At 35.8% G+C, this 12,892-nt stretch overlaps 1 protein-coding gene across 1 annotated transcript; it reads left to right on the forward strand.

Annotated features, from left to right (window-relative positions):
• The first annotated feature begins 1,799 nt into the window (after nucleotides 1–1,799).
• LOC306854807 (ADP-ribosylation factor-like protein 8B) lies at nucleotides 1,800–9,363 on the forward strand. The gene is made up of 7 exons (XM_079393035.1): nucleotides 1,800–1,987; nucleotides 2,548–2,628; nucleotides 2,783–2,856; nucleotides 3,946–4,039; nucleotides 4,554–4,621; nucleotides 4,730–4,800; nucleotides 6,274–9,363. The coding sequence occupies exons 1-7, from the start codon at nucleotides 1,865–1,867 to the stop codon at nucleotides 6,321–6,323; spliced, it is 561 nt and encodes a 186-aa protein (XP_079249161.1). The 5' UTR covers nucleotides 1,800–1,864; the 3' UTR covers nucleotides 6,324–9,363.
• Nucleotides 9,364–12,892: the final 3,529 nt, after the last annotated feature.

Consider the following 12,892-nt stretch of genomic DNA (forward strand, 5'->3'; position numbering starts at 1 on the left):
TGGCTATGCCACTCCAGGACCTTGAAATGCTTCTTACGGAGCCACTCCTTAGTTGCCCTTGCTGTGTGTTTGGGGTCATTGTCATGCTGGAAGACCCAGTCACGACCCATCTTCAATGCTCTTACTGAGGGAAGGAGGTTGTTGCCCAAAATCTCGCGATACATGACCCCATCCATCCTCCCCTCAATACAGTGCAGTCGTCCTGTCCCCTTTGCAGAAAAGCACCCCCAAAGCATGATGTTTCTACCCCCATGCTTCATGGTTGGGATGGTGTTCTTGGGATTGTACTCATCCTTTTTCCTCCAAACACGGCGAGTGGAGTTTATACCAAAAAGCTCTATTTTGGTCTCATCTGACCACATGACCTTCTCCCATGCCTCCTCTGGATCATCCAGATGGTCTTTGGCAAACTTCAGACGGGCCTGGACATGTGCTGGCTTGAGCAGGGGGACCTTGCGCACGCTGCAGGATTTTAATCCATGACGGTGTAGTGTGTTACTAATGGTAACCGTTGAGACTGTGGTCCCAGCTCTCTTGAGGTCATTGACCAGGTCCTCCCGTGTAGTTCTAGGCTGATCCCTCACCTTTCTCAGGATCGTTGATACTCCACGAGGCGAGATCTTGCACGGAGCCCCAGTCCAAGGGAGATTGACAGTCATCTTGAATTTCTTCCATTTTCTAATAATTACGCCAACAGTTGTGCACATCAATAACTGTCTGGTTTGGCTCAGCTACAAAATCAGGAATCAGAAGACTACAGAGAATGGTTCAGACTGCTGAACGGATTATCGGTGCCCCCTACCCACCCTTCAAGAACTGTATACATCCAGAGTGAGGAAAAGATATGTTCAAAAATGGGGGTGACAGTTTAAGGGTTAACCAACGTCAGTGAGCATGCAAATGTGATGCTTAATTATTAAAATTATTTGTTTAACTGAAAGACAAAAGCCTTCCAAGGCTATAGTAAAATATGGTTAAATAACCCACTGAATGATAATTCAAATAAAAATGAATGTGTTCATCAGTAGGTGATGCAATGTTGACACATTTCTTAAATCTGAAATTATTTTTGTAAATCCAGTGGTCAAATGCCATGTATGCCACCTGACTAATGACTGGTTTTTGTATGAATGTCCACAAAACTGGAAGACTAAATAAAAAAAATATATATATGTTTATTTTTGTAGACCTATATGAAATTTGCTTTATTTATTTATTTGTGACCCTGGACCACAAAACCAGTCTTAAGTCACTGGGGTATATTTGTAGCAATAGCCAACAATACATTGTATGGGTCAAAATTATTGATTTTTCTTTTATGCCAAAAATCATTAGGACATGAAGTAAAGATCATGTTCCATGAAGATATTTTGTAAATGTCCTACTGTAAATATATAAAAACTTCATTTTTGACTAGTAATATGCATTGCTAAGAACTTAATTTGGACAAATTTAAAGGCGATTTTCTCAATATTTGGATTTTTGGAAAGCTTATTTATTCAGCTTTCAGATTATCTATAGCTATATATATCAATTTCGAAAAATTGACACTTATGACTGGTTTTGTGGTCCAGGGTCACGTTTGATTATAAGTTTTGGACTTGTTATGCAAACAATCCAATGTTTCCCAACTATGTATGTATTCCGTATGTATTTATGTATGCATGTAAGCATATATGCATGTATCTGTTTGTAGCACAGCAGTGTGCTGGCGGGCTTTTATTCTGAACGATGTTTTGCTGCGCGGCGCGTTTATTGTGTGTCATTTTCTGTCACCTGACCTCAGCCGCTTCCTCTTTCTCCTCGATTCCTCCAGCAGGAGCAGATCTGCCCCATCAGAGCTCGCTCATCCAGCAGCGCAGAGATGTTGGCCCTCGTCCACCGGCTCCTGGACTGGTTCAGGTCGCTCTTCTGGAAAGAGGAGATGGAGCTAACGCTGGTGGGACTGCAGTACTCTGGAAAAACCACTTTTGTCAACGTGATTGCTGTAAGTCTGCTTTCATTCCTCACACAGTTGAACACTGCTGTCATGTCATTGCCTGCTGGGGTGGAGAACAGATGCTTTAAAACCTGTTTATGTGAGCAATGTGCTCTTATGAGTCTAGGCGTGATGTTTCCCATGGATTGCTTGACGTTTTAGCTTATAAATGAAATATGAATTGCTATTATCTCTAGGTTTGAGGACTTTAATGACTTTTAGGGTGGATGAGATGCCACTGGTGTGTTTTAGTTCTTAAGTTGAAAGTAATCAGTTTAATAAAACCTATATAATGAGTTTTATATATTGTATATTAATACTATATATTAAGTTGTATGCATTTCTCATTTTTATTTAATTTCTTTATTTTTAAAATGTTGTGTATAGGTATATAGGTATAAAGTTTTAGCTTTTAGTGTTGGATTTGTTTTAATACTGACTTCCTCTTATGTGCTGTTATTTTGTAAGACATGAGACAATAAGATTGTCTTTTTATTAACTTTTGCAACCCTTCACATGTTTGTTTTATTTATGTGATTGAAATGATCTGCATGTTTCTTTTTCACTAGTCTGGTCAGTTCAATGAAGACATGATCCCTACAGTCGGCTTCAACATGAGGAAAGTCACTAAAGGCAACGTAACAATAAAAGTAAGTCTCATCTACACAGATCATTCTTCTGCCTTAAGGATGGTTGTCTTGGATCCAGATATATAGACTCTTTAATGCAAATGATATGCATCACAAGTACAATGTTTCATTGCCCGTGCCTTCCATAATGTCCACTTGTCCTGTTTTTGCATAGATTTGGGATATAGGCGGGCAGCCGCGGTTCAGGAGCATGTGGGAGCGATACTGCCGGGGCGTCAATGCCATCGTGTGAGTGTAGCATCTGCTTTTTGTCCTCACAGAGGCTTGCTTGCTTTATTTTATTGCCCTCTTGAATACTTGATTCTGATCAGTCAGTACCATTGAGCGGTTAGATATGTTTGCATAATGACCATTAAAGTGCATCTAGAAGCTAGATAAGAGAGAAAATTTATAATTGCATGTATTGCAAAATATCGTTTGCTAGCAAGTCCATAGAAAAAGGTAACTAAGATTGTAGATGAATAATAAATTAATATTCACTACTGTTCAAAAGTTTGGGGTTGGTAAGATTTCTTTTTTTTATGTAATCAATGCTGCATTTATTTGATCAAAACAGTAAAAATAGTAATATTGTATAAAATTATTGCAATTTAAATGAACTTTTTTTAATTTTAATGTATTTTAAAATGATAATTTATTTATTCCTGTGATGCAAAGCTGAATTTTCAGCATCATTACTCAAGTCTTCATCATTCTAATATGCTGATTTGCTGCTCAAGAAACTATTATCATTGTTGAAAAATGTTTTTGCTGCTTAATGTTTTTTTGAAAACTGTGATATTTATTTTGTGAATAAAAAGTAAAAAAAACAACAACTTTTTTTGTAACACTATAAATGTTTTTACTGTCACTTTTGTTTAATTTAATCCATCCTTGCTGAATAAAATTATAAAATTATTATTATTATTATTTTTTTTTTTATAAAATCTTACCCCAAACTTTTAAATGGTAGTGTATAATAAATAAATAGACATTGTTTCAGACAGTGTTGTTCATTTTGTTGCTTTGTTTTGTGAGTTGTAATATATTATTTTCCTTAACTCAAGATATAAATATTATACGAGCAAACAGAATAGTTGAATCAAATCAGTATTTCTTTGGTCCATTTATTTACTTCTTTGATAAGTAGCTGTGTAATAATTGTACAAAATAAACCCCTTCATTGTGACATAGGACCACTCTGCTTCATGTTGAGTTTCTTATCACCCTTCTATCAGGGTTTATTTTGCAACTGGCTGACTGTAAATCATCCCTAACCTGAAGTTTTAGTGTTTACATGATCAATGACTGCATTAAGGACTCTGTTGGTGTTTTCAGGTATATGGTTGATGCTGCAGATCGTGAAAAGGTTGAATCCTCGAGAAACGAGCTACACAACTTGTTAGACAAACCACAGCTGCAAGGCATTCCTGTAAGAAGAATTTATTACTGTTGCTGATCATTTCCCCTTGTGCTGTTAATAGAGGACTGTTTCGTTTATTAATACTTTGTGCTGTTTTATTACTGGTGAATTTTCCAAACAACAGAGAATCAAGCCTAGTCATCGCACCACACCTTTTCCAGATCCTTCCCCACTGCTGTGTTGTATTTACCGAGCATGACTAAGCATCTCTACCATCAGCTCCTGTGGTCCGAGATGTCCTCACTGGGGGCATTATAGGTCTTATCTTCAGCAGAGAAATCAGCACAGAGGAAACGGATCGCTCATTGATTATCTGTCTGTAGGGAGTGATGGGACGTTTGGCAGGGGCGTCCATGATTTGTTAAAGCGAACAGTTTAAAAAGACAGCTTTAGCACGATCTAATGTAGAACCAACACCCAATAACATAAATCTTGGAAGCAAAAGTGTGAAATGTGCAGTTTAAGATTTAAGACAATTCAAGAAGTGCTTTGTGGGTGGTTTATCGTTCTTTATCCTCCACAGGTGCTTGTCCTTGGCAACAAAAGAGACCTCCCCAGCGCACTAGACGAGAAACAAATAATCGAAAAGATGTAAGACTTTTTTTTACAGTTGGGTGACCACACCCAGATCTATAGAAAGAGTTCATTTGAGGCTACACTCAAATTATTTTTGCCATTTTTTTCCCCCTTTTTCCGCAGGAACCTGTCCGCCATTCAAGACAGAGAGATCTGCTGCTACTCCATTTCATGCAAAGAGAAAGACAACATAGGTAAGAGTTAATGCATTTTATACACATCCAAATATAAAACTGTGATGTTTGGTCAATTAAAACATCCTAGCAATTGCACAGCATAGACTCTAGCATTGTGGCGGTAAACACTACTCGCTTTCAGAAAATGTTTAAATCTAGTTTTGTGGTATTGAGTGACACAAGCAAATGATGGTATTGATGTTGAAAGCCTATTCTATTGGGTATTATCTTCATTTGGAAGACTTGAAAAGTTGATGCTAAGATTTCTTGAAAACGTATGAGAAACACAGAACATTATGTGCGTTCAGAACTGAAAAAAGAAGAGTTCAAGTATATTTACTTGAACCACCTCACTGTGACTCATTCACGGTACAGCGTTTGAGAGTTGTTTTTACCAAGCAGTACAGTTGTGGTTGTGATTTCATCTTGATTTCCTCTAATCTGAGAAGCCATCCATTAGCATTTATTACACTACATTAATCTCTGTTTTTTTATTAGCTTTACAAGTATCAAATTAACCAAGAAGACCAATATGCTTTCCTGTGACGCAGCTGTACCTAAACAATGATACTCCAAGCTAGTCTGCACAAGAAAATAATTGTAATGGCATAAAACGGTTTTTGTGAGACATTTACTTTTGACAGTTTTAGTTTATATTACAAAGATATAAGAAAGTGAATTAGCTTTAGGGCTGTCACTAGCTTCAAAAAAGTATCAAAAGCAAGGAATCATGGTTTTATTGAACAAATCGGTTTAAATACGTAATATAATCCTAATTTACGTACATTATGCATTATATCAAATGCCTGCAGAGGGTGCCAACGGCCTAACGATTGTTTTTACACTTCTGCCTACAGGGCGATCTAAACCTTATGAAATAGAGCCTCATTGTGTTTATACTTACCATATAAACTATTCTAACTCAAATTTAATAAAGTGTACATTTTAAATAAAGAGTTATTGCAAGCTTAAAGGTGGTGACATTGACTGGTGTAGTTTGTTTATAGCCTAACTAACGTTTTACTTCTGGCATGATTGTATTTGAAATTTTATAAAACTAAAAAAATGATTTTGAACAAAATGTGGAAGAATCAAAGTTTTGTAGGTCACAGAGCTTATTTTATGTAATAATCTAAAGGTCAGTGAAAAAATCCTATTGAATTTCTATTCAGGGAACCAGTGTGATGACCTTAGGGTTGGTCTTCAAAAAAAAGTCACCCATGCAGTGCTCTGTTGATCCGATTTGATGAAATTTGAGCGAACATGCATGAAATCAGTAATAATTGTTCTTATTTGTATTTTTAAAGCTGCAGTGTTTGACATCTGCTGTATTATATAATATTTATTGCATGCAACATTTTGTACTTTTGTGCCCAATGTTTTGAAAGCACCACAGAGTCAGAGAAATCAACATATGTATACTTCAGAGAAGTTCTGAAGTGAATCAAAAGATATTATAAAAACATAATTGTTCATCTCTGCCTTCCTCAGATATCACTCTACAGTGGTTGATCCAGCATTCAAAATCTCGGAGAAGTTGAAAGCAGACCCTGTCCTAGCCTTGTTCCAGCTCCCAGCTCAGCCCAGCGCTCTTCAAACCGGCCGGCCCTTCCTGTGAGCAGTGACGCAGTCCCTCTCAGCCGCATCTGTCTGTCCAGTAGCTGCCCGTCTCATTCACTCTCTATTACACACAGTACACTGTCAGTAAAACATCTTCACCGGTGGGGCTCAGACTCCACTAAACTCATGGTTCCTATCAGTTAATGGATTTTTTACATTTTTATTTGAAGCTAAATGGTAAGCTTATGGTAAACCTTGATATGGTTTAAATCCGTTTCGGAGTTTGCCTTCTTATTCTGTGAAATAAGTTTGTGGTCTTGTTTGGGGTTTTCTTTTGTTCTACTTAATTTCTTGTTTTTGTATTATTTTGTATAATTTATTGCAGCAAAGCATTTTTACCACAAAGAGTGTTTAGAATGAACATTTGAGTAGCTAGTACCGTACATTTAAGGCTTCGATACATTTTAAATGTACACTACTTTTCAAAAGTTTAGGACAAAGATGAAAAAAATGTGTACTTCTTTTAAGCAAGGATGCATTAAATCGATCAAAAGTGACAGTACAGACAAATATATGCTCTTTACTTGAACTTTCTGTTCTTCAAAGAATGTAACAATGTTTCTACAAAAATATTAAGCAACTTTAATAAAAAATAAGAAATGTTTCTTGAGCAGTAAATCAGCGTATTAGAATGATTTCTGAAGGATCGTGTGACACTGAAGACTGGAGTAATGATGCTAACAATTCAGCTTTGCCTCACAGGAATAAATTACATTTTAAAATATATTCGAAAATTTTTACTGTATTTTTGATCAAATGAATATAGCCTTGGTGAGCATAAGAGACTCTTTTCAGAAACCTCAATAAATCTTACTGACCCAAACTTTTGAACGGTAGTGTACATTCAGCTGATGTTTTTCCTTTACTCTATGTAAACTCTGTGCCCCCCCCCCCCCCCCCCCCCCCCCACAACTATTTGTGAAATAATAATACTTTATATTTGTTTGGGTTCAAAGCTGAACTGTAGCCGGTTGACTAACTGGATGACTGGACATTTACCAATATCTGGACATTCTAATAGCCGATGGTCCTATAATTAATATTCATGAGTAAATATGATTTTATAATGCGTCTCCTCACATTTTAGACCGTCTTAATGGCTCTGTCTAAATCTTTTCCTATTTGAGTCTCATTACAATAACACAGCCCGGTTTATTAATATTCATGACCCACAAGGCATGCTTCACATACTGTAGCCTTGAGCATAAAACATCTCAATTCTGTAAACTGTCTTCTAATGGGATCCTGTGTATGTCAGTGTGGACTGTGTACTGCTGATAGACATCTTGGCATTTACATTAATTAGTGAGCATTAAGTTAAGTGCCTTTTGCAGATACTTACATTTTTAAAGCCAACATAGATATGTTGTGTTATATAAGCCCAAACAGCTAGTCTAAATTTACTGTAGGTGCCAATATGGCGTTAGCACCGGTTATTGTATTGATAAGTTAATCACACATGTATATGTTAGGACCTCAATAATTACATAATTAAACTGCTACACTGAATACTGTGCATTTAGTTAGTTCAGGAGCATGATTCGCGCACGTCCTTTTTTCTGACCAAGCCCCTAAATGCTGCAAAAATGCTGCTTCCTGTCTTTTAAAGATTAGTTTTACATCTAAAACAACATTGCAGACATTATTTATGACGTATTATTACTGACTCACCATAAGCTGCATGAGTCAGTAGTTTTCCCACAACTCATTGCTTGAAGACTGCGATGAATAGACTTTCTGCTCTAGTTTTCTAATCTACCTCAGTGGTGTCATGAGCTACAGTGAGCTTCCAGAGAGTTGTACACCATGATGAGAGGGATCTTAAGTTTGAATAAATCAATCCAACATATGCTTATGTTATTTTATGAAGCAGTTCTAAAGATTTATTCATATTTGTGTTGATCTTTGTGCACTGTAATTGGTGAATCTGACAAAAAAAATCTAGGACCTAAAACCCTGAGAACAAAGGCTTTTGTTTAACTGTATATGTGTGTAAAAATCTAAAGTACATGAGAAAATGACTGTTTTTGAGAAGCATTAGTTATTCCGCCATTAAAAGGCCTGAGAGGTGCATCAATTACAGACTGTTAAGCATTAAATACAAATATTATTCATACAAATACTATTAGTGAATGTCATTGTCACACCAGTAGAGAGAGTATAAATTCGGATGGATATGAACTATTAAGGCAAACATGAATCTGCATGTATATGTATTATTGTTTGGATTAGTGGTTTTGTACACACACACACACACACACACACACTCCAAATAAGCATTTTTTTTTTCTCCCATCATGTTGTGTTTTACACAAGCTTTGGCTTTTACAAACGTTATAGGCATTTATGATCTACATAAAATTGTATGTAATTTATCAAGATAGAATGTTGTTTAACCTGTTTATAAAGGGCTTTAATATATGCTACATAGTTTTTTCCCCTTCTTTTCTCTAGCCCCCCCCCCCCCCCTTTTTTTTTTTCAAATCATCTATCTCAAATAGGTGCTCGAAAATCCCAGATTGTTATTGATTTTTACAGGACACGTTAATAGCCTTGTTATAATATTGTAATTTGTGATTTTCTCGACATTGCTGAGACATTACTGCAGCCTTGTAATACAAGAATGGAGGTCACATCTTCACCGTTCACATTCCTGTCTTCCTCTGTGCATTTCTTCATTCATTAATTGAAAACAGACATGATGTGTGTTATTGGTTCTGCTCACCTAAATGCAACAGGTCTGTGGCCAAAGCTTGTTTCCTCGTGATTATCTCTGTGCCGCCTTCAAACACTATACAGGATGGTGTCTTCTCGCCTTCATGTGACTATCCACACATGAAAAATCAATGGATCTGTTGCTGATTTTGTATATAAGCAAATGTAAAACTTTTTTGTTTGTTTTGCAGAGTGCTCTTATTTGTGTCTCTTTTGTGATCGCTCAATAAATTGTTTTTTAGGGTGACTCAGTCTGCATTGTCATTTTTTACTATTACATTTGGCAATTGAAAGTTGAGAGCGAGTTGTTTGGCTTTTGAAGTTCTGAAGTGATGTAATAAGAACTCATTCCAGACAAAATGTACATCAAAAAAATGCATACTCATTCTTTACTTCAATTTTCCCTCGCATTTTTACAATTGAAAAAGTCACTAAAATTGACACAAATGGAGGTATAGTAATTGAATAGTGAAAATAATTCAAAATCAATACTTGTCAAACATATAATGTACATATTACAATATATTTTTATTTTGTCAAAAACAGCACTATTCAAAAAGCCACCCGTTTCATTGCATGTCTCTTTAAATGATAATGAACTACTACTCACTCCACCCTCTCTTCTTTGGGGCGTGAAAATAGCCTTATGGCTAGTAAGTGGTCTTATTCAAATAGCTAGCTATCTACATAGAAACAGTCTGCAAATTTGAAGCAGCTCACTGGATGATACTTCTTTTTTTGGTAACCTTTTTACATTTATTTAGATGATGTGTATGCGTGCATCTGTTAACTTTTGTTAATTATATTTAATTGATCTACTATTGGTTATTATTTTATGGATTTGTGTGAAATCCCTTGGTAATATTTGTTTTTGTTTTGATTAAGTTTTTTTTTTTTTTATGATAAAGGTGTTAAGTTGTTATTATTGTGTTCCTTGCAATTAAGCCCGATTATTTTTAGACATTTTATTTTCTTTCTTTTTTTTATTCAGATACATTTAACATCACTGCACAATATATAAAAAAACATACAATAACACACAGACACATGATGCCAATTTCACAATTCACATAATTAATAGTTCAGAAATTACATAGATTTTTTGGATATAAAATCCTGCCTTCAACAGATATTTCTAACTACCCAAAGTTATCTTCACACACATATAATGATCACTCCTCCAGACCAAAGAAATTAATAAAAGGTGACCACAATTCCAAAAAAGACCTAATATTCTTCCTAGATACGACAGCCATCCGTTCCATTACCATGTGCTCTAATAATACATTTAACCAATGGTTAATATTTACAGATTGCTTAGTTTTCCAGTGTTGGAGAATAGCTTTCTTTGCCAGAATCAGGGCAATATAAACCAATTTTAAATAATGTGATGCAACATCTATCTCTTGTTCAAGTTTTAAAAATAATAACAGAAATAATAAAAAGCTCAGTGGATGACAGTTTCAGACTTAGCCTATAATGGACTGCCTGCGTGCTTTTTTTTCTTTTCAGCTTTTCTGAACTGGTAGACATGACAGAAACCTTACTAAATGCAAATAAAGAAATACATAGAAAAATTCATCCTATGTCCCCTTCTTTATGATCATAAGAAAAAATATTCTGTCAAATGTATTCAAACCTTAGACTGCTGCAAAGTGGTAATATTTCACAATAGGTAATATTTATAGTTTACAATAATGAATCAATATTATGCATATTTATTTATTTAATATTTTCAAGAACAGACCGTAATATTTATAACTGTTAGCCTACTGTTCACAGTCGTTTATTTTCTGGTAGCCATGGGTTCATGCAGTGTGTCAAGAGACCACATGGTGGCAACAGAGAGCCATAGTAATCCTATCAGTAATCCTAAAAAATAACACTGCCAAACACACATGCTAAAAACAACAACTTACTTACACATAGTAAGAAACGGTTATAAAAACTGAAACAGAAGTGAAACAAGTAGTAGAAAAGAGGAGAAATTAAAAGTGATACTTATATCCTTTGCCGGTGTCCCAGCCCCGGTGGAGTCACACGATAGAGTCGATGGTCTTTACACTCTTCGGTCTTCACACGACAACTGCCGCGGTAAACTATAAGATATACGTACCTGTGTTTATTTAATTTAGCTAATACTTCTCATGCAACATCGACAGCAATGTATTCTAACCAGCCTTTTGGTTGTGTTTGTCCCAGGTATGTGTTTTATTCGGTTTTGCCATTATCTGTGTTAAAATAATATCAGCTGTAATTGAATGCTAGCTATTAGCACGTGTTGTATGCTCTCGCACGTGCTGAAGTGTGTAGCGGCGCCATTTTTGGGCTGCATTCTTCTCTTTCTGTATTTCATTCATACAAAATATGTAAAATATTGGTTAATTAAGTTTATAGTTTCTCCGTATTAATGTGAATTGACTGTATTAGTGTTTTGTTTTATTTAATGTGTGCTTTTATTTTGAGGTTTTTGCCCACGTTTAAGTCACATGCACATGCCTTTGAAGAATTTGAGATTTAGAGGCATTTACAAAGGACAGTTTGTTTTCAACAGCATTTTCTAGATGTGTATTGATGTTTGACATTTACAATGAGTGGTTTTGACGACTATCGCACTCCTGTCTGTGGAAGTAAAGATAGAGGATGGGGTCTATTGAAAGTGCCAAAGTCTTTACAGTTCAGTGAGCCCAATGTACAGAAAGATGCACATGTAATCATAGAGAGTGAGGCTCCCAATTCAGATCCATTAGTTTGTGAGGGCCCACCTACTAGTCATGAATCAGATGTTTGAGTAGAGCAACAGAGTGTGTTTTCATATACTCCAATTCCTAACACTAACTGTGTAGTAGATTGACAAAGCCCCACCACGCCCCCCACTTATTAGCGCTATTATTTAGTGGAGCTTTTCCATAAATTTCATGCAGTAGCCTACTATTAGAGATTGAAACGTCGCGTAAAGAAAAAAAAAAATGTTGAGAAAGGGAAATACAGGAGTTAAAACAGATAAAAACCTAGCGTCATTGTCACCACATCCGTCATTGTCTCTATGCGTAGTATATTTGCTTTTGGGTTGAGAAATATGCTAGAAAATGTCAATCGTTTGCGCGTCATGATGTTAGCTTATTTAAACGCATTTTAAACATTGTGGTTTAAAAACAAATTTAAGTGTTCAGGGACATTAAGAAGCGGGGCGGAATTAATTTTGGCAAATGCATGCGTTAAGACTGTTTCAGCCTAAATGCGCAGCGCATAAAACACCTGCCTAAACTTGAGTTCTTTTTCACGCCGTGAGCTTAAACGTTCAAAACTTCAAATACATATCATGTGTCAAAATGCCCGTCTTTGCGAGTATCCTTGTAAACAGTCATTTGTGTCTTACTTGAACATTATAGTTAAAGATGAATCATGTGTAGTGTAGTAGGCTATATGAGATCCTGGCATTGTATGATGAGATTTTAATGGGATAGTTCACCCAAAAAACGAAAATACTGTCATCATTTACTCAGCCTCAAGTTGAATATTTTGAAGAATGTTCATAACCAGAAGTTTTCTGGTCCCCATTGACTCCAATAATGTTTTTTTATTATTTTTATTATTCATACTATGAAAGTCATGCAGCAATTGTTTGGTGACCAGTATGGTTCCCAATATATTCTTTTGCATTCAACAGCAGAAGGAAACTCATACAGGTTTAGAAAAACAACAGAATTTTCATTTTTGGGTGAACTATTCCTCGAAAGCAGCCTAATATAGCTACTGTTGCCATTTGTGTCAG

The sequence above is a fragment of the Barbus barbus genome, assembly GCF_936440315.1.
Source record: "Barbus barbus genome assembly, chromosome: 35".
Classification (NCBI taxonomy): domain Eukaryota; kingdom Metazoa; phylum Chordata; class Actinopteri; order Cypriniformes; family Cyprinidae; genus Barbus; species Barbus barbus.